At 46.8% G+C, this 22,798-nt stretch overlaps 1 protein-coding gene across 5 annotated transcripts; it reads right to left on the reverse strand.

Annotated features, from left to right (window-relative positions):
* Positions 1-4,781: 4,781 nt before the first annotated feature.
* DESI1 (desumoylating isopeptidase 1) lies at positions 4,782-22,755 on the reverse strand. Of its 5 annotated transcripts, none has more exons than XR_012078682.1 (7): positions 22,416-22,755; positions 13,409-13,430; positions 12,230-12,299; positions 9,806-9,915; positions 9,015-9,137; positions 6,845-7,321; positions 4,782-6,690 (listed from the first exon to the last, which is right to left on the reverse strand). XR_012078682.1 is itself a non-coding variant. In XM_015241664.3 (6 exons), the coding sequence occupies exons 1-6, from the start codon at positions 22,501-22,503 to the stop codon at positions 5,066-5,068; spliced, it is 438 nt and encodes a 145-aa protein (XP_015097150.1). In that variant the 5' UTR covers positions 22,504-22,755; the 3' UTR covers positions 4,782-5,065. The 5 variants fall into 5 exon arrangements, 2 of the variants coding, with proteins under 2 accessions (XP_015097150.1, XP_006207194.1); XR_012078681.1 differs by having other exon boundaries at positions 4,782-6,694; XR_012078680.1 differs by having other exon boundaries at positions 4,782-5,090; positions 6,457-7,321.
* Between the last annotated feature and the right edge of the window lie 43 nt (positions 22,756-22,798).

Genomic DNA, 22,798 nt, shown 5'->3' on the forward strand with positions numbered 1-22,798 from the left:
CAATAGCATACCAGCACCTTAGATCTGGAGGGAACGGTTTCCTTACAAGAACCTTTCCCAGTCTCTCCCGGGATTTTCACCACAACCCGTTTTACTGATGAGGCCACTGAAACTCGGAGAGGGAGAGTGAATTGCCCTGAGGCACGGACGTAGGAGGACCAGGTGGGCAGCCCTTATGACCATCAGTGTGTCCCTTTAAGAGGGAGGTTCTTCCCTGGCAACTAGTGCTAAGATGGGGCCCATGGCAGGCTCCAGGGAGAGCAAGGAGCAGGATTAGGGAACTGGGACTGGGAGGACTGGCCAGAAGGATGTTTCCAGAGCACCAAAGGAAGACAGGCCTGAAAGCAGGAGGCCTGAGACCCCAGCCTGGCAGGATCCTGCTCAGGAAGGAAGACTCTCAGAGTTTCCGGGCCAGACAGTGGCTGAGGTTTGGAGGTTAGTGACTTCCATGTTTGGTTTGGGCAGTGTACCTCACACCTGGCGCGTTTCACTTTTGGAAGAACCCTCTGAGGTGAGTACCCTTATACTCAATTTCCAGAGGTAGGTGCTGACACCAGAGAAGGGCAGTGGTTCTCCCAGTCACAGCACACTTAGGGTTCTCATTCAGTTCCGTTCCCCTAAAGCCCACACTTTCCCCTGACCCCGGCTGTTGGTAGAAGGCCATATGTTGCTGAGTGAACATAGAGGGTGTTGACCCTCTCTTCCCCGCCTGGAGTGTGGCCTTCTGACTGAGGGTAGGCAGTCGCAGTCCCAGGGGCAGCCTGGTGTAGTGGGTCAGTCAGACTGAAAGTTCCCAGAGCTGCCTCTCCCCAGCCAGGTGACCTTGGACAGGTGCCTCCCACTCTGGGCCTGTTCCACATCTGTAAATAGGGCCACCGCTGCAGGCCTCTCCGGGCTGTCTGGAAGACGGGGGGGGGGGGGTGCAGGGAAGGAGACGTGCTTGAAGAGGCTCTGCAGGGAACAGGTCAGGGCTGGGTGCTGGTTTTAATTTCATCTCGGTTCATGGGCAGTGGGAGGTTGGAGAGACTGTGGATGTTTTTTCTCCATTTTTTAAAATGCCTGCAGTGCTTCCATTGTTCTTACAACAAATAAGTCCATTGAATTTAAACAAGCTGAGGGGCGCATGCTCAGAGGTGGTGTTTGTGGAGGGGGTGGAGGCTGTTGCTCAGTTATCATAGGCCCCCTTGGGGCTCCCTTAGCCAAAGCCAGTGGGGACAGGGATGGCACTGCCCCACCTGGGGCAGAGTGTGTGTGTGTGCGTGTGCGGAGGCAGCAGCTCTCCCCTGACACCTGGTATTAGTGATCTCTGCAGATCAGAACTCAGCCTCAGGACTGTGAGAACTTGGACAAGTCACTCCTCACCTTTCAAGCCTCCCTCGTCCCCCCTGGGAGGGGCCTTAGAGGCTATCTGGCCCAGAAACTATCAATGTAGAAACTGAGGCCCAGAGAGGGGAAGGCCTTGATCAAAGTCTCTGAGGCAGAGGCTCAATCCAGGTTGGTCTGTGTCCAAGTTTTTATGACCTGTGCTTCCCCTGAAATGTCAACCCTCCCAGGACTGAACTAGTGGATTGATTCACTCAGAGATGCCAGCTCTGTGCCAGGCCCTGTGCTAGGTACTGGGCACTCAGGTAATCAGAGCCCTGCCCTTGAAGAGTTTCAGCTGATGGGAGTGTGATGGGAGGCACCTGCTGGAGGGAAAGGTCTGCCTTGCCTTAGGGAGAAATCAGGAAGGCTCTGTAGAGGAAATGCTTGTGCTGGGCCTTTAGTGCTGAGTGCAAGTTGCTCTGAGGTTAGGTAAGGAGAAGGGATCCAGGTCCAGTAATTGGTAAACCAAGGCTGGAGGTGGAAACCGCCTGCAGTGTTAGGAACCCACACATGCAGCAGGGGGTGGGGGGTGGAGAGGTCTGGGGACAAGTTTGAGAAGAGCCTTGATAAATAAGTACAAGGAGCTTGGCTGCTGCCCCAAGGGGGAGTTGAGGTGTGTGGGGAGAAGGGCATGCTCAGGTGACCTGGTGTACCCAAGACTTGGGAGTTTGGTGGCCGGCTGAGCCGTGAGTTCACAGCACCACCTGGTGTCCATCTCTCTCACTGCAGCTTGACTTTCCTGGGTTCTCTCCACCTGGGGGGAAAAGGTGGGGCAGAGATCTCTGCAGGGGACCCTGGGCTCCCAGGCAAACTTGTGGACCAGGACTAGTCCCAGAACCTCTGTCCCCTCCCAAAGCAGTCAGGCTTCGTGGTGAAGAACTGACACTCAGTGCTGTGCTAGACCCCCAATAGGTTCTTTGTCTGCACGCTTTGCCAAGGTCCTGGTGTGAGCGTGAGGAACCTGGGCCCACCAGCCTGGGCAGGAATCCTCCTACACCATCATTCCACTCTGGAGCAGACTCCACATCCACGCACACACCTGTGATGAGCATCCTACTCTTACCTAATAGCTCCCTCAGGCTTTGGGGAACTTTGCTGGAATGATCTCTCCTCAGAACTTCCTCTATCGGTCCCACTAGCACCAGCACACCACACCCCCGCTCCAAGGTGGTTCTCGGTCCACTTTGCTGGGCCGTACAGGTTTTCACTCCGTGTTGAGAGAACAAAGCCAGGTACAACACAGCATGTCTAGCATGTGTGCCTTTGAATCCACAGAAACGTCTGCAAGGACGGTCACAAAATGTTAACGTATCTTAGGATGATGGAATTTTAGGTGACTTTTTTCTCTCATCTTTGTACTGTTATTGGTTGCTTACATTTTCCAAATATATATTATCTTTATACTCATATAACCAAATTGTTTTCTTTTTGGAAAAAAAACAAATTAAGAAATCTAAGCACATCCTAGTAACACCAGCATAGTTTAGTGAAAGCTCAAAGGAGCAGGGCCAGTGGCTGACAGTGGCTCTGTAGTCCCGCAGTTCTTGCCTTTGCAGGTTTCACAGGGGCTGTTTCATTCCTCCCCGCACTGGAAGCTCCCGGGGAACAGGAACCAAACCAATTTCCAGGGCTTCTTCACAGCTCTGGGCACACAGAAGATGCACAGTACACCTCACTTCTTGCCTGACAACCACACTACTCTCCTCCCTGGTTTTGTGCTGCCCCTCTTGCCACCCCCTCACCCCCATTCTCAATATTGCGGATCGATCAGGTCATCATTCCCATGCTGTCTGGCCCACCAGCCCCTCCAGCCTCAACAATTCCACCACCCGTTCTGCTCTTGTGCTCCAACCACTAGCCCCGTTCAGTCCCTTCAACATTCTTGCACTTGCTGCTCCCTCTGCCTGGAACGTTCTTCCCTTAGATCTGCACTTTGTCATTTAGGTCTCAGATTAAACACCTTGTCACACACACCTTCCCCAGCTTCCACCCCCTCCCCACCCCCCAACACTACACTGTCACCTGGTTTTATTTCTTCCCTAGCACTATTGCAACCTGAGGTTACCAAACCTGTCTACCATGTGTCTTCCTCGGAATCTAACCCCTGACTGGGCAGGACCTTGTCAGTCCTGCTCACCACTGTACCCCTAGCACTGAGCTCAGTGCTGCTTCACACATGGTAGGCTCCCAGGGAAGGTTACGGGCTTTAATGAACTCACCCCACATTTTGTCATAAATCACAAAGTCTAAGGGTAAAATAGCTGTGTTCTGCCATTTCCCCCAGAAGCAGGTGGTGCACGTCTGCAGTACCTTATCTTGTAAACTGTCCTCAGCAGAGAGATTTGGCCTCTGCACAGAGCTGGCTTACAGAAATCCTCAGGCAGTAGCTGTTGAATGGATTCGCCCTCAGCCCGACATTCATTGATTATTTAATCTGTGCCAGGCACCGGGCAAAGTGCTTCCCATTTACTCTCTTCAAACCACCCTGTGAGGTAGGTATCATTTCCCTCATTTTATAGATAACGAGACAAACAGACTGGCCCCCAAGTAGCAAAGTTAGGACTTAAGCCCAGGCTGTGTGGTCTCAGACCAGGTGCCTTCAAAGGACTCCTGCCACATGTCAGCTCCTAGGAAGTACATATGTCAGCCAAAGCCACCTGCCCTCTGTATCCTCTAGAAAGACAGAACCTTCTGTTTTATTTTTAAGCTAGCACATTGGAAAGACACAGTGCCTTAATGACGAGGTCTCAGCGGAGGACGGTGAGAACATGGCCCGGATTCAAAGGCTCAGCCACTCGCCACCTGGATAACTTAGCTTCTCTGCACCTGTTTCCCCACCTGTAAAACAGGACCAACACCCACATCTTGAGTCCGTGGTATGTGAAAGAAAGCCAGGCAGAAGGTGCTCACTCACAGTGGGCCAACTGAACCTGCAGACCCTGGCAGCTCGGCTGGCGTGCCTGGAAGCACTGCGGGCATTCAGAGGGCTGTCCACCCGCCCCAGCACCTCTTCAGTGAGGTCAGGGAAAGGTGGGCAGAGATCCCTGAGGCCACAGACCCAGCCTACAGCCAAGTTGAAACCAGAAGTGAATACTTCTTGGTGAGGTCAGACGTCCTCTGAGATCTCAGAAGTTGAGGCCAGCAGACCAGGTTTTTGAGTCTTACTCCACCACCAGCTACAAAGTGACCTTGGGCAAGGGGAATCCTCTCTGGGCTCTTTCCTCATCTTGATAAAGCAATGGTGAAAGTCATATACTCTTTTCTGCTATTGTCACTTCTTATCAACAAGTCTTACAACCAAGCAAAGGCGGCATATCCAGACTCAGCAAAGTTAAGCTCAGTGGGAGACAGATGAAGAATCAGGCTGAAACTGTCTCATGTTGGCTGCGTACCCAGACCTTCAAGCACTACACAAATGGCAGCAGGCAGAAATGAGTTTATTGCATTAGAAAAAATACCAAAGAAAAACAGCAAACACCTCCATATTATACACAGTTATTAGTTTGACTTCAAGGGCAAAAAGGAATCTCAAAGGTACAAACTTTATTTCTGGGAAGGGGTGACGGTCTCATCCCTCCTCCTCCTTCCCTGTCCCTTTAGACCATGGACCTTGATGGAGGTGTCCACTGAGCGGTACAATCACACACACGGCTCGTTTCTCATTCTGCTTGCCTGCGCACGCCTGTATGGAGCTGGCTGGTCACAACGAGCAGGCTCCTGAGGTTCTGGGATAAAGAAATGCGAGGATGGTGTTGGGGGGTCCTAGCCTGAGCCCGGGCTTCCAGGTAGTGACGGTGGGACTTGGGTGGGGGAGGGAGAGCCTGCCTCCCTGCAGAGCTCTAAGAAGATGGCTTACTGATCCCTCCTCTCCCCACAAACCCTAAGGCACAGGCATTGGCACAAACGGCTGTTGGGCATGAAGGGCAGCTTTCAATGAAGCAAGTGACTCAGTCTCTCACCGGAGCCACTTAGGCTAACTTCTTGGTATAGCCCTGCATCTGGAGGTGACTGCTGGGGGAAGAGAAATCAGCTGAGTCTGGATATGGTGGAGAAGAGAGATGAGAAGGAGCTTGTGATACCCATCACCCTCTGGCTGGAGCTGAGCGCTCTAAGCAGAGAGGTCTGGAGCAGGAGCTTGGAAGAGAGAGAGGGCTGGGCAAGGCAAGCTGAAAAAGGGGAGAAACAGCTGGGAAGCAGAGCAATGGCCTCGACCAACATGCTGCCCTCCCAGGAGAAACCCAGCCTGAAACCCATTTTCCATGGCCCAGTTCTGCCAGGAGGTCAACATTAAATAATAGCCCCTGCTAGTTTCTGCTCTAATGTACCATTAGCATGCACACTGGCAAATCAGTGGGTCTTGAGAATTAAAGTGCTCATTGGTTTGGCCTCCAATCTTAAAAGTTCCAAAATGCCACTTGACACCACCGCTAGCCATCATGAACATGCCCCTGGTCAGGTCACAGGCAAACACTAAGGCAGAATAACATCTTCTCCTCTAGCTGAGACCCTGATGATGCCAATTGCCATGGCTAATGGCAGAGATGGGAGGAGACAAGGCCAGAGGTGAGCAGCAGCTTTTTGGAGAGGAAAGGCACTGCTGCAGGCCAGACTCCAGGAAAGAGAACATAATTCAAGTCTGAGAAGTGGCAGGAGGGGCCCAAGGATGCCAGGGCTGGGACTCAGATACCTCGCAGCTCTGAGTCCCTTCTCCACACTCAGTCTCCCAACTTGAGGGAGGCTCACATGAAGAAAGAGAATCTGAAAGCCTCTCCAGATAAGAAACTTTTCCAGATTATTCCCCGCCTGTAAGTTCCCAGCAGCAGCTCATTATAAAAATGCCCGCTCATGCCCTCAACCTTGCTTTCTTAAAGTCAGAATGACAAGAGAAATAATACATCCCTTCAAAACACATTTAGGATAATGTAAAACTCCCTATCAGAAACAACTCTAAATTTGTCACCTTGATTCTGCATTATTCTTTCTACATCAGGGACATTTTCCAAGAGCAGGAAATCACTTCCCCTTGCTCCCTAGTTGAATACTGCATATTGGTCTGGGTGCGGGTGGGCATGGTGACTGCAAATAACTTACATTATTACTTGCAGACAAAAGGCCTGGGCCTCTGCCGCTCCAGACCTTCGTTAACTGACAGGTCAGCTATGCTGAGGAAGAACAGCCTGTAGACAGCAAGGCAGCTTCTCCAAAATCAACGTCAGAGGATTGGTAATCAGTCTAGGTGGAAGGAGGAATGGCTTTATCCTGTTTCCTCTGGGCTGACACTTGCTGATCCTGAGGCTTTGGTTGCTCCAGCCCTCGTCCCATGGCCTTGCTTGACGGAGGGGAGGGAAGGTGAGAAGATCGTGGCTAAAGAGTTCACTTAGGTTGGGTAAGTCATCCTGAAACTGGTCCCACCAAGTCCTTCGATTCATTTAACGCTAGAGAGTAACCGCTTCCAGGTCATGGGCAATATAAAACTCACCTGGGCCCCACGGGTGGTGGCAACCTGGGTAGAGTGTGGGCATTCTCTGGAAAGAGGTTCTTGGTTGGGGCTTCCCCAAACCCTGACTCTTGCTTTCTGCTTTAACAAGTCTGTAGGCCGCTTAGGAAGCAGCGTTAGAAGTGAACTCACAGACAAGACAGCCTTAATAAATTAGTATAATACTATTAGAAGGGGTGGCATTTTGTTGTTTCTTAGCAGCATTGTCCTACATTCAGCCTGATGATCTCCTTCCCTGGGAAATTTAAAAAGCCGTCCCCTGGTTGTTAGCTCTGATGTAAAATGATAAAATAGAAATCTGGTAGGGTTTGTTTTGTTTAAAAAGGAAAAGCCCTGGTGAGGCAGGGCGGTCCCATGCAGTCCTGTTAGCTCTGGCCGTTGGGTCGGCCCACCGTGCTCCCTCCAGGAGGCTGGATCTGGATGGAGTCCAGGAAGGGTCGCAGGGCCTGTCCAAAGGGCCTGCGGAGAAAACAGACATGGGGCTGGGGTGGGCTCCCTGACACGGACTGCCACAGCTGGCCAGCGCGCCCGGCTTGGCCCACGTGTGCAGTGGCCCTGCCACGCCAGGAAGTTCTCTATCACTGCATTTCACTTTATCGCCTAGCTCATACACCCTTTTTCACAGAGGGGATCTCCACATAGCCTGCTCTACGTTTTTATTCCTGGCATCCCCTCCTCAGTAAATGCTACCATCTCACCACCATCACTGCCAGATCCTGGTTAGCTGTGGTCTGGACAGGTTGGCTGTAGACTGGAAACTAGAGCTTTCTGTACTTCTGTCTTTAACTCTTATGGTACAAGAAGATTAAGTGAAGAAGCTGAGGTAGAAGAAAAAGAATATGAAAAATATAAAGTCAGGAGTGAGGGTGGAACACAACTGGACTCCTCAGGGAACGGAGGTCTCCTAGAGAGTACCAGGAATATCCAGGAAAAATGACCAGTGCAGGCTGACAGAAGGTGTCAGTGCCACTTTGTAAAGGGCTCCCAGTTTGCTCTCAGAGCAGCTTAGCTGGAAAAAAGACTGCGAATACCGTAGCCTTAGAGACTTTCCAAGATTACTGTCATCTTAAATCGGGTGGCCCACAGTGCATCTCTGTTACTGGTTTTCTTTTTCTTCGGAGGCTATTGCCATTTTTGGAAATCATTCCCAAGTTCAAAGGAAATGAAGTATTTTAAAGCATAAACAGATGAAACCGAGAAATATTAATCTTAATTCAGACAAGTCCAGAAACTCCACCCATCGGATAGTAACAGCAAGAACATTCCAGCTACTCGGGTTTGCTCAGGGCCCCATAACCTAGATTCTTCAGTAAGGCTATGGGGTTTAACACACCCACCAAGGAACAGGAAGGCAGGGCCAGGACTGGGAGACGGGGCTCTCCTCACTCAGCCTGGCACTGACATCAGCCTTATTTCCTATGCAAGTTTTTCCTGAAGGGTTCCTACCCAGGTGTGAATAGTTCACCTTGCTGAGCCTGCTAAACCTGCCAGGATCCCTGTTGGACAGGGCCACAGTTCAGGAGAAACTGAGTCAGTCAGCAAGTGGACACGGTCCTAGAGTGGGTAGAGGCTGCCTGAATGCAATCAGCAGCAAAGGGAGGGAGGGGTGTGATGGCACTGGGTGTGTGTGTGTCCTTTCAGGGTACACCACCTGGATGATGGCCCAAGAAGCTTGGCCACATCAGGTGGGAGGGGCTACAGAATGTTCTTGAAGAAAGCATCTATCGAGGGCTAATTGTGCACCACATGGTAGGAGGGTGAATAGAAGTTGTCTCTGAGGGCGTCAAATAGTTCATGATGCAGGGGAAGAAAGATTAACAACAGTTTCAAAACAAGACACCTGACTAATTCTCTGACCTACTCTGGGCCCATCTATCTAAAACTGCCTTTTAAGTGGGCACTTCTGGGGAGTGGCATGCCTCATGTATAAAGGGAAAGACAGTGGGTTTCTAAGTTCTGCAGTTGCACTCAGACCAGGGTAGAGTTGGTCCAACTCCAAGGAGGGTGAAGGTGAGCATATGTGAGTAGAAGCTGTCATCATGACAGGGCCCCATTTAGCTGGGCAGACTCTGCTGAGACTAGGGGGCAGATGTGGGCCAGAGGAGAGGGGAATGGGGATTTCAAAGGCGGGGGAGAGGCAGAGGCTACTCACGTGGAGAGAACTTCAGAGGGAAGGTCAGTGATGTAAGAAGGGATCTTCCGCCCGGTCAGGAACTGTGCCACTTCGTTGCTGAAGGTGTTACAGTTGTGTTCAAAGAGGTTGTAGGCTTCACCTCTGTACATTGTGAGAAAGGTTTGGGACACAGATGTGAGTCAGCAAGCACGTACATGAAACAATTCAAACCAAGTGACAGAATGGTGAGCACAGCTGAATCTGAGGACCATGATTCTACTTTACACTCCAAAAGGACTGCTTGGTTTGCCACTCTGGGCCCTTAAAAACAGATTTTTGAGGGGAAGATGAAATAAAAACATCTGGCTTCTTCAGTTTCAGAAGAATCTTTACAGTCACTAAAGCAGAGCTCCAGGGTTAGAGTTTAACACTTGAAATTGGCTAAAGCTTCTTTAAGAGAAAATCTGCTCAAGTTTGTATTTCATCCCAACCTCTCAACAAACCCTGTTTTTGATTTTCAGGACAAAATACTTGGTTGAGAGCAGCATATGCTGAAATAGCAGCAGCTGATTTTAATCAGAAGGAGTAAATACCCTTCCTTTCCTCAAAGTTTCCGCAGTAGGTATGCTGGGATGGAATAGCGCCTTTGGAGCAATGCTGAGCTCTTTTTGTGGCGTGGTAACTGCCTTCCTTTCATATTTATTAAGCAAATACTGGGCCAGACCTTGTGGTGAGTGCTCTGGGGGAAATGACTGGTGGCTTCCCTCTGGGGACTGATTATCTAGTTGCGGAGATAGACACAACTAACCACCACCCCTGTCTCTACTCACCGGAACAGAGACTCCCCCAGGGAGGACAGGTACTCCAGAAAGATTTCTTCTGTGACTTCTGTGCTCCCCACATCAACCACAGAGTCTGGGGGCCCAAGCAATGTCCCTCCCTAAAAGGGCCAGCCAAAAGAAAGTCATTAAATCATTTTCTCCACTGAATTTTTTCATGTGGCTTCCCATTGAAGAACACAAATGCCCTGTTCTACAACTTTTGATTCTGAGAGCACCCAGGGCAGGTAAAGAGTGTTATTTCCCATTTGTGTCAAGGCTATAATGGCTTAGAGCTTCCTGGCAACTAATCCATTGCCATGTGCTGGCAACATGGCTAAGAAGTCAGGCTTTCTGTTTCTGGTGGGGCTCTGGGAAGCTGAGTCTCTTGCAGGTCAGACTCCTGAAGCTGACCATGCATTCAGTTGATAAAAAGATAGAAACCCAGAATCTGAAGTCTCCCCTTTGTCCCTAACATGCCTGCTCATGAGGGCAGAACAGGACAAACAGAAATGGCTCACGCCTGATAGGTCATCTTTACATGCCTATAATCATATTGTATGCAGCCAGTGTTTCTTGTGACACAACTGATGTCCCTTGTAACACTGGGAAAATGTGAAGAATTGTGAGAAATCGGGCAGGTTGGCAAATACTTCCATAATTCAGTTCCTTTTTGATCTGTGAGGCTAATCTAATGAGGGGATAAAGTTCCCCTGGCAAGGGAGTTAATGGCCCCTGAAAGGCCTACAGAAAACCCTCAGCCATGGGTTAACAGACCGCCATTGCAGACGAAAGGAGAGACTGAGGCCTTGCGGGGGAAACCAGCCAAGGGGAAAGCACCCAGATCACAGGCGAGGAGAGAGCTGGGAATGGGCTGGGGAATGAGGGCGAGCACTCCAGAGCACAGCTCCCTGAAAAGATCATTCATTCACGCAGTGGCTGTCGAGCATCCACTACGTGCCCCACACTGTTCTGGGCCCTGAGGGAAGCAGAGTGAGCAGGATAATTCCTGCAGTCAGAGTATAATAATCATAGAGCTACAAGAGACTAAAAGGTCACTATTCAACCTCCTATTATTCACTCGCGTAACAAATACATACTGAGAACTTACTATGTGCTGGGCCTTATGCTAGGCACTGGGGGCACGATGTGGACAAAACAGATGAGATTCTTGCCCTCATGGAGCTTACAGTCTAGCAGAGAAGGCAAACCAAAAAAAAAAAAAAATCCCATAAACCCCTGTATAATTATGAGCTATGATAAGGGTCTTGCTGGAAAACGCAGAGAATGTGGTGAGTACATAAGACAGTCTGAAGGGTCAGAGAAGACTTGGCTGAGAAAGCGACACTGAACTCATCTGAAGGATGGAGAGCTATAACCAAGTGGCGGATCAGGGAGGTGGACTGAAGTCAGACGACAGGTTTAATTGTCCAAAGTGCGTGTGTTCAGGGAATGAGAAGAGAGGGGCTGGGGAAGGGCTCAACCTGCAAAGAGGCCATCGAGGAAGAAAGACCCAGACCAGATCAGACATGGCCTTGGAGGCTATGCTGAGCTTCTGCTTTTTATTCCCAGAGCAATGGGAAGAGTTCTGACTTAAAAAAGGGAATGCCATGTTCAGATTTTCATTTGAAAAGATCACTTTGCCTCTTGTGTGGAGAACTGACTGAAAAGGAAGAGTAGATGGACTGCTGAGGTCCAGGCTAGAAATGAGGCTGGATGAAAGTGAAAGCTCTGGAGAAGCGGGAAGAGATGAAGAGAGAGAATCTAGTTTAAGACACATTTACAAGGCAGAACTGACTGGAGTTAAAGAAGGACTTGTTATAGGAAGTGGAAAGCCAGTGCAAGGAAGAAATAAAAAATGACTCCCCATTCATGAATATAAAATGAATGGCTGCTTGGTCTTTGCCTGAGTACCTGCTGTCACAACCCTCAGCTCAGACAGAAATCTTCTGGAAAAACGCGTGGGCTTTAGAGTCAGAGAGACTTCGGTTTTAGTACTGGCGCTGTAACTGGCCATGTAACTTTGGGCAACTCCCTCTCTCTCAGAGTCCTCATGGGTCAGCTGCACACTGACTGGGTTCTCACCATGAAGCTGGCACTGAGCTAGCGATGGTGACAGGAGAGGGAGGCAGTGTCAGCTTACAGGGAGCTGACATGTGGATCCCTGCAGAGACTCAGGAACAGCCTGCTTCACCATAACGTGCTCAGTGTGACACGGACCACAACTGCCATGGGAGCAGAGAGGAGGGCAACTGGCTGGAAGGTCTGGGAAGGGTATTCTGGAGGTGAGTCTTAAGGTCACCATGAGGAACTATTGCACAGGACCGTACAGCCTGGCCTAGCAGCCAGAACTACGGAGGAGTAGCGAAGTTCCTGGCCTAGGGGAACACCCAGGGACCTGAGACTGCGGGACAGGGTGTGGGAGAAGACGCTCACCGGGGGACAGCTGGAGATACCACCACTGCCGAAGAAGAACTCATCCTTGTGCACAACTATGGAGGTGTGCCTGCAACGCACAGAAGAGGCAGAATAAGCCAGAAAGTTTAAATCTGGACTGAGAAAAAGCAAACACCACACCGCAATGAGAAGAATTTCTGCCTAAGTATATGACTTATGAGGTCAACAGCTTTATAAACTAACCAAATAAACATAAGATAAATACCACAGATAAGAGTTTCCCGACTTTGGCGCTACTGACATTTGGGGCTGGATAGTCATCTGTTGTGGGGGTGTCCTGTGCATTCTAGGACATTCAGCAGCATCCTGGTATTTACCTACTAGATGGTAGTAGCATCCCCCACCCCAGTTGTGACAACCAGACATTGCCTGGGGTCTCCTGGGGGCAGAACTTTTCCCTGTTGAGAACCACTGCTGTTCAGTGAGCAGAGGGGAGTCCTTAGAGGTTCACCCCAATATTAACAAGTCAATTATTGAAATAAAGCTCTGCAGAGCAAGGTGTGTTCCCAGGCTTTTTAAACTAACAGGAGCAGTTAACGTAGACCATGCTGAGGGAAAACCAGATGCTGTTAAGTGTGGACCTGCTGCAGGTGAAGGTATTCCTGTTACTTCTTGGGTCTGAGTCAAACAAAGCAAAGGGTTATTCTGGTCAGCCAAAATGTCAGCAGGCTCTAGGAGTCCAAACAGAACACTGACCTACGGTTTCCTCAGAAATGGAACTGAGAGCCCAGCCACCCTCTTGTGTCTTGCAGGGATGGGTCTGAGAGACCAAAGCACACGTGTTTTAAGAAAGACATGTGGGGCCCTCAGGACTTCTATACTTAGAAAGCTTGGTCGGGGTGGGCTGACATCATTCTGCCTTTCTTTAGGACAGGGTTTTTTATCCTCAGCACCACACGTTTCTGGCTGGATCATTCTTTGTTGTGGAGGCCATCCTGCAAATTGTAGGAGGTATATAGCAGCATCCCTGGCCTTCACCCACACACCCCAAATGTCTTGAGACACCGATAAACTCCTGGTTGAGAACCACTGCTTTAGAACTTGAAGCTCTGTGACTCAGAGAGCTAGGTTTGAAGTTGGAAGCCACAGATTAGAACCTGAAGTGCGTGGTGCTGCCTCGTTTCATAAACCAGTCACTGTAAGGAGGTCCCAACTTACCAGATACCTTCCAGTTGTTTCCCTGTGGAGAAAAAAAGAAGAGATTTAGCCACTTGGAACTAGACTAAATGGTCTCCTAGCCACAGTAAATTCAGATCATCAGTCAAACCCAGAGCAACCCATTATAACCTCTTGGGGCATTTTCTAGGAATGCAATTCTCCTCCAATAAGGTCCTTAGGTCGTGACATGGTATGCTGTGTTAAGTAAGTTGAAAAATAATCAGAATCCTTAAGCAGAATGCAAGATGGAAATACTTGTATAGATATACCCAATTTTATGTCTGCTTTTCTTTCTCATTTGGGGTCAATTCAATCTTGCATTTATAATTTGTCCCATCTTTCGAGACTATAGTAAAACAATAATACAGAAAAGTTATTATCCACTTCTTCATAGAGCATATGTGAGGTAAATCCTTTAGAAAATGATAGAGCAACTTTGCAAATACCACCCATTTGAATAGTCACGGCACATGCATTCTGTACCTCTATGTGGCAGACATGATGTGAGGTATGGAAATGCAAATATGAGTTTATCTCTGTCTTGCCTTTAAGGAGCCCAAAGTCAAATGGAAAGAGAGATACACACATAAATAACTTAAAACACAATGTTCACAGGCTCCATAATAGTGGTAAAAATAATAAAGATAGAGAACTACCTTCACGAGCTGCAATTCTACCAGTGAACAAACAGGGGCAGGGACCGACATTTCTGCCAGAGGGAACAGCATGTGCAAACACATGGTTGTGAAAAAGACTAAGGTCTCGCAGGGTAGAGCAAAGGGTGCAGTGATGGTTAAGAGGACAGGTGGCAGCAAGGGTGCAAGCAAAGGAGAGTAAACCTGGACTGGACGCTGTCCTGCACAGTGGGGTGTTGAAGGTTGTTAGGCAGTAGAGGGCCTTGATCAGATCCATGTTTAAACAATAACTATATCTTCTAAAAGATAACTGTAGGTACAGAAAGTGAACTGGAGGGAAGAGAGTAGAGAGAGCAGACTAGAGTGAGGAGGTCTGCAGTGGTCCATCGAAGATACAACAGTGCTAAGGATGCACAGGAAGGGCAATGAAAGGCTTGAGAACATTATCAAACATCACTCACTCACTGCTGGTTATAATTTTATAGTAACTGTTTACTGATTACTAAATGCACTTCCAACGTTTCAGTGTTTGCCCTGTGAATTTCTAAAGAATGAAACTCAAAGCACTGTGTGGAAGGAGAGGTTATCCTTAAGAGGTTAAAATGTTTTCTCTTTTTAAAAGTTTTGCCCCTTTATTTGTATTTTATTTAAATTTTGTTGGGGGGGTTATTAGGTTTAGCTATTTTATTTTTTAATGGAGGTGCTGGGGATTGAACCTAGGACCTCATGCACGCTAGGCACACACTCTTGCCACTGAGTTATACCCTCTCCCTGAGAAGGTGACATTTGAGCAAAGGCCTGAAGGAGGCAAGGGAGGGAACCATGCAGATGCAGGACATGCTACATGTATTTGAGGGAACTTAAGGAGGCCAGCTGCGGCTAGAGTGGTTGAGTGAGGAGGAGAAAAGCAGGAGATGAGCAGAGGTAACAGAGAACAAGATCACACAGATCAACTTGTAGCTGAGATTTTTTCTAAGCCTGAGCTGTCCAGTATGGTGCCTACATGTGGCTATTAAAATTAAAAGAATAAATTCAGTTCCTCAGTTGACTACCGCATTTCAAGTACTCAATAGCCACACTGGCCAGTAGTTAGGATGGGACAGTACAGATCTAGAACATTTCCACCAAAGCTGGAGGTTCTATTATAGGATAGCACTGTTTAAGCCTTAATTTCCTATTCTGCTAGGAAAAAAAGCACAATAATTGAGTCTTACCTCACAGCATTTCCAAGATCGAAAGAGATGAAATAGGCCTAGCACAGTGCCTGGTGTATAATACATACCACCCCCCAAAAAAGACTAACTCTTACTTCTCTTAGGCTTTACAATTTGAAATTAGGCTGCTCTCATAGTACCTTGGTATAAAAACTAGCTATTTACATGTCTTTTTCCCCCATCAGACTACAACTGACTCAAAGACAAGGGCAGTTTCTTATGCATCTTTGTAAATCCAGCGCCAAGCAAAGAACCTGGGACAGAGATGCTACAGGCACATCTGTTGAGACGAGCTATTTTGTTTTATCAGCTCTGTTGGTTGACACACAGAGGCCAAATAAGGCCACAGTTCTCAACCCCAATCTTGGCTGCCCTGGCTTGTTATTCAAATGACTTTGCAACCCTGGCATATTGTACCCTGAGCCTGCTATTGCCTTCTCAGACGCCCATGCTCAATGACCTAGGAGGACAGCTGCAGGTATAGATACATCAGTTCAAACCCAGACCTACCAAAATAATGGGCTTTTGGAGAGGGGCCACAGAGATCATCCTGCCAGTTATTTTACACCTGAGAAACAACTCAGAAGTTGTGGGATACAAACCCTACTTTATTCTCCTTGATAGTCTCTGTATTGAGCATTAAATTTGTCTGTAAGCTGGACATTCTCCTTCCTCCTTATTCAACCACATCCAGGTACACTTAAGATCTCATCTGTCCATAGAATGGTGATAGGAACTAAAGAAAAAGGATCCTTTTATTCATTCTTTCATTTATTAATCCATCTGCCAAACACTTGGAGCCAACAACATCTAAAATGGATTAAGTGGAAAAAAATGGATTGAGTGGATTTAGATCATTTCTTAATTTAAAGTGTTTCATAGTTACCCTTATTCTCACATCTTTACATGGTAGAGTAGGACAGATATTTATTAACATCATTTACAAACACGTAAATAAAGATGCATGGTTTGTTCAGTGTAAAGACAAGAAAAAACAGGATATGACCATGTGCTTGTTGGAGCAGCTCAGATAGAAATCTCAGTGTAGCTGCTCAGGGGCCTGCTCTCCTGAGGACAAGAATGAGGGCTGTGGCCTACTCCATGGGGTGACAGGCACTGTAAAGTGGGACTGACTGAACTGATTTTTTAATTTTTTCAGACAGATTGAGGTAGGAATAGGTGAGTAGATGGGGGTTTGAGTTTGAATTAGGGCACAAGGCCGTATCAGGATGTGAATTAGGCTCAGTGGATATTAGCACACTACAGAAGCTGACTGTTTTCCCACTAGGATTTCCTCAGCAAGCTGGAGAAGGGGTGGTCAGATGGCTGCATGTCTCTAAGCTTGCTGGTACATCCAATGCATTGATTTTGACGCCTATGAGGTATGCACGTGAAAACAAATGGAAGACATGGATAGTAGCCCTGTTTTCATCATGAATAACAAAGAATGTAGAGTGAGGTCTGCACTCAACAGCCTTCCACTGATTATAAGAGTAAAGTCAGTACATAAAAACCAAGGTGAAAATATTCTATCTATCTCTTCATCAATTAAGATAAAGGAGCTTGTGCATACAGACACATGTTGGTTGTGGGACATGCTCAAGATCAGCACCTGGTGTACTGCTGGTGCTAAATAAATGTCTATTAATAAGCATAAGGTGGATGATAGTGATGGGCTACAGGGGCAGGCAGCACTGGCTCACTGGTATAAATCAAAAGTCACCTCAGCTCACCTCCTAGATTCCTCCCCACAGTGACAGCGTTCCTAATTGGCAGTGTTTTAATGTGGTTTGCTAGATTACCAGCAATGTGAAGAGGTTAACTCAAAAAGTCAGCTTAAAAGAAAAAAGTCAGCTTATTCTTCTCTGGAACCACTGGATAGATGTTGAATCTATGTGGGAAAAGGTAAAGAGAAACACCTGTATAACACAGGTGGACCTTTATGCCTATACTGTAAAAAATGCCTACTGGCAGGGGGCTTGCGCTTCCTTTAGGAAGAGAAGGACTATCACAAAATCAAAATGCACTACATCGTTAAAAATTAAGAAGGTATTTTAATCCTCAAAAAAGCTAGGTTTATGACTACTTAATACTTTAGCACTAGGATTCCTTGGAGCTGGTATAGGATTCCTTCTCAGCGTACGGATAACAGATTTGTGAGATCTTTTTCTCAGTACTGAGAGGGTTCCCTCTTAACCACTGCTTGTTGTCAGTCAAGCCTTGTGCAATGCTGTGAGGTAGGTCTGCAGCATCCTGCCATTTACTCAGCTTGTATTTACTGAATGCCAAGAACTGTACTAAACTCTGGGGATACAATCAAGAGTTCTTGCCCCCAGTGGGTGCTTCCAGTCCAGTTGGGGCTGGGGAAATGGACACAGATGAGAAAACATGCAATTATAAAATAGAACGACAGATGCTATTACAGGACTTTGCAGGATGTTATCAGCACATGATAGAGACATGTGACCAATTTTGGGGGGTGGGGAGGTCAGGGAAAGTTTCCTGGAGGAAGTGACATTTTAGTTGAGGCCTCAAGGATGAGCAGAAGTTATCCAAGATAAGAGATGGGGAGAGAAAGTATCCCTGGCAGAGGGCATAGCCTTGAAAAGCCTAGAGGTAAAGAAGAACCCAATGGGTTCAGTCCTCTTACGGGGCACAGCAGCCTTCTCCACTGGGGTTCTGCAAGAGAATTAAGTCCTACTGTCCTGAGGTATCTACTGGGGGAATGAGAAAACGGTCACTCAGATCATTTTCCCTAGGGCTTAATTCTCTTGTGGAACCTGGCTGAGAAAGGCTTATAGAGTGTGCTTAGTATGTGGAGACAGCTGAGGGTGGGGAGAAAAGCAGAAATATCACGAAGGGCCTGGTAAGCCACATTAGTTTTCATTTTGCCAAAGAGAAACTGCGTGATTACTGAATTAATTCATTAGATGGATATAAAACAGTACACACAATGAACAATAAAAATCTAAAACAAAGCACAATAGATGGCATTAAAACATTTAAAAAAACCCTCTCAGATTCAAATAAATTCTACTTGATCTTTAAGCTTGAGTTCAAGGCTCAATCATTCCTATAACCAATATTTACTGATCACTAGCTCTGACTGGCCACTGGGGACACACAGAGGAGACACAGTCTCTGTTCTCCAGGAGCTCAAGGTTTTCACTGAAGTCTTTCTGACCCATCCAGACTACCATGACCTCTCCCTTCTTTCAAGGCCTAAAATAATTATTTCATCACTTTCTCATTTTTGGCATCTAATTGTAATCTCTTTTGTGTTGTTAATAATGTTGCATATGCACAACATTATTTTTAACTAAATAAACTCCTTGAGGACAGAGTCCATGTCTTTTATTTCATTACTATTTGTACTACAGAGTTAAGCAAGGCACTGAGCATAGTAAAATCTCAAATATTCATTGGATAGCATTCTGCCAAGAAATATAGGTATACTCTACATGTCTAAGTCTTTAAACCTGAGAACAATTTTGAGATAGGCTTGTAAAGAAAAATAAATGGGATCTTGGAATACGTGCATGCATATAAAACTTCAGATCAGAAAACAATCTACAAGTATAATGTACCTCTTAACACAACTAAAAAAACAAACCCACCTCCACATTTATTGCCCATGTACAGAAAGAGGTCAAGAAATTTAAAGAGCAGCCAAAGTCATTAAAAGGAGGAAATGAAGGACAATTATAATAGCTAATTATCTTAGGCAAACAGTGACTATGGAAAAAAAAAGTACAATCAGGCTGCTGCTCAATTAGAACAATAAGGATAATTCTAGGACCATTTTTATGGTGAGTGAAGGACTGTGGAGCCATTAATACCTTCATTCTAGCAAGACTGCATTCTAGAAGCAATTCTTGAAGACTGAAAACCAGACAGGGTAAAACTGTGGAGTCTACATTGTTTCAAGGGAGAAGGGAATTACATTAGACTTTATCTAGTCCAATTATGACTGTAATAGACTAGATGGGGTCTAATAATAAAGAGTTGTCATAACAAGAATAAGCTACAGCTTATTAAAGCTAGATAAAGAGCCAGGCCACCCCACTCATGAAGTTTTTCCTTTTAAAAAAGAAGAGGGTACAGATAATGAGGTAATGCTAATTTAGTCTGGAACAATGAAAGCTAGGAGGGATGACCATAAATCTACGATTATGAACGTCACATGCACATTGAACCCAGATTTTTTTCCTCATCCAAATTTGAAACATTTGACCAAAATGCCTTTATAAACTTGAACTAGGTACTTACTTTACGTCAGTTATAAGCGAATACATCACACAGGGGAGATGGTTCAGTAAAATGAGAATATGAGCTCTAGAAGTCTGACTGCCTACATTCATAACCCAGCTCTGCCACTTACCAGCTGTGTCACCTAGGTACAAATTTCTTAATGCCCTGTATCTCAGGTTCCTTAACTGAAAAGTGGAGGTAATAACAGGACCTATTTCACAAAATTGTGGTGAGGAATATAACACACGAAAGTACTCAGAGAAAAAGGTTCTGGCACATGGTAAATTCTAATATGCTCCTAGAATTCATCACAAAAATCAGGAAACAAATTGATTTTTTAAAGGTTCAAATATATTGAGGAATGGGAAATCAATATATGGCTACTAACAGAACTAGGACATACTCAACTTTAAGATTAGTGATGTCCAGATGGGATGAACCAGTAAGGCAATGCTCATTTTCCATAAGTTTTTAACTCTGGAAAGCTTTGATAACCCTTTCTTCATTACTTTTGCAAAAGGCATAAAAACAGTATATAAGAAAAGGGGACAGGAAGACAGAATTAGATTTGTAGGCAAGGTGACGTTCTCCTGTAATCAGATGTGCCAAATGGAAGTTCCAATTTGGCTGAGGTCTTCTAGGATTTCATATCCATTAAAAAAGGTTGTGTGTGGCGAGGGGCAGGTCCAATATTTCACCTTCAGTTATGGCACTCTCCCTTTCACCCACTAAACTCCACAAAGGCCTTCTTTCAGTTCCAGGACAGGCCAGGCTCTTGCCTCAGGACCTTGGCTGGTTAATCCCCCTTCTGCCTGGAACACTACAACTCCCTCACTACCTACCTTGTGACTTCTTCCTCATCCTTAAATTCCCAACTTAAAAGTCACTACTCCTGACCTCCTTATTTTAAAGTAGGTCTCAGCACCTAGTTGGCGTACTGCACAGCCTATCACAATTTGTAATTATTTCATTTGCTTATTTATTGTTGTCTTCCCCACTAAATAGCTCCGTGATGGCACAGAACATCTTTGTTCATCACATCATCTTCAGTTAAGCTTAAAACTGGGACTAGCACGTAGTAGGCACTCAATAAATCTGCTGAATGAATCATGAACCAATGACACTAAGGTTGCTTTCAGCCAAAATCAGTAACTATTAGATAACAGAACCAAAAATGTCCAGTAAAAAGGGGAGAGCTTTTATTTATCAGTCTAGGAAACATCTAAGTAACGCCTTACTATGATGAAACTAATCAAATGGCTCCATTCCAGGAAGTTTAGTTAGAACTTGAATGATGTAATCCACTAGTGACTAGCACCTTCCTCAAACAGTGACTTTGTAAGTTTTGCTTTCAGATTTGCCTTACTCATTTTAACAGTCGGTGATCTAGGCCCTACTTCTGTCTGATAATGGATTGCCTACATAAAAATTATCTGAGGAACTTATTAAAAAACAGATTTCTGGATCAAAACTCTACAAGATTCTTAGTACTTGTGTAATAAGGCTCTATTTAAAACTTTGCTTATTTTGAGTAGAGAATATATATATGTAGTACACAATTCAAAAGACACAAAAAGTTTACAATAAAGTCTCCCTTCCACTCCTGTCCCCCAGCCTCAAGTTTTTCTTTCCATAAGCTACCACTGTTATCAATTTTCTTACCTATTCTTCCAGATAATTTGCCTAAGCAAGCATGTACATATATCCTTTCCTTCAAACACACACTTTCATATTTAAAAAGATGTTCCAACTTCATTTTTCTCTATTCCCATTTAACAACATATGTTGGAAATGAAGGTATCTGTATTTTTAACAAGCACCCTAGGTGACTGTGATGTGAAGCCAAACATAGGAACACTCACTGGCCCAGGGTTAAGAGAGATTAAATTCAACTCACTAAGACACATTAGAAACTCAAGGACTCTGACACTCAAAAGTAGCCTTACTTACTTGACCTCTTCCCTCTTGTTTCACGGACATGAACTAAAACATAATCCAATGTCTTCAAAGAAGCCAAGAAAAACTAGCCATTCATATGGATGTTGCCAAAGCTTTTCAATTTTCAATTCCTCAAATCATTTCCTGCCCAATATCATCTGAAATCATAAACCTGACAATTCCTATGTTACACAAGACATATTGGTATTTGGGTTATAAAGAGGTTTGATCTACACTGAACAAGGGCTGATTTTCTCTCCCGGCAGTTGAGTAGTTTAACGGAGCACAAATCGAAATACTTTCCTTACTAATCCTTGCGGACATAACAGCATCCACTCCTCCCCTGGAATTGCTTTCTTACCATCTGTGCAAAAGCAATTAACTTAGAAACTCTTGAGAAGACCGCACTGTCAGGCCAAACTTGGTGAATACTTGAGTTTGGGCTCCAGGACATCTGACTTCACTTCTAACGAGGGGCAGTGGCCTGTGCAGCTCTAGCTTTCGCTTCCCATCTACCCCAGAGACTGCAGAAAGAGTTTCCTTTTGGCACGGAGGAAGGCTTTCCTCCGCAGTGTCCCTTTCACCACGAGGGGCACCGCTCGACAAGCATCTTCACCTCCCCTACACCGCGCAGAGGAAGGAGGAGTGTAGAAGGCTCCCCAAGCGAGTCAGAGAACTCACCGGGACCCAGCGCCGGCTTCCCCCGCCTCCCAGGTAAAGGGGGTCTGAAGGGTTAGGAAAGGGCATGACTCCTCCAACCCTTCTCCCTGGATTCAAACGTGAAGAAGGAAAAGTGGGGCTTAGGGGGCCCAAACCTCAGACCCTCCCTCTCCATTCGGGCTTTTCTTCATCCTCTGGGCTCCTGCCTCCCTTTAAGCCCTGGTCCAGGCCTCCCCACCTGGGCCGGCCGTCCCGGCACCCCCTCTCCCGCCTCCGGCCCTGCTTCCCGCCTGCCGCCGGCCCCCTTACCCAGCATGATGGGGCTGAGCCGCCGAGCCAGGCCCTTGGACAGGTCGTACACGTAGAGCTTCACCGGATAGAGATTCGGCGGCTCCATCCGGACCCGTGGCGGCGGCGGCCACGAAGTCCCTCAGGCACCCGGCAGCGGCTTGGACCTTCCCGTACCCGACGGGGGCAGGGAGCGGAGGGACCGGGGAGACCGAGCCCGGGCCCGGCCTGCAGGATGGGGGAGAGGCCGCCCTACGCAGCTCGCGCCCCCGCACCCGCCACCGGCAACGACTACTGTGAGGTGACAGCCGGGACAGGCAGGGTCCTCACGGAAGAGGGGGAGGGGGGCGGGGGCAGGGATGTACTCTCGCGCATGTGCATGCCATCCAGACGGGCGGCGAGGG

This window comes from Vicugna pacos, chromosome 12, assembly GCF_048564905.1.
Source record: "Vicugna pacos chromosome 12, VicPac4, whole genome shotgun sequence".
Taxonomy (NCBI): domain Eukaryota; kingdom Metazoa; phylum Chordata; class Mammalia; order Artiodactyla; family Camelidae; genus Vicugna; species Vicugna pacos.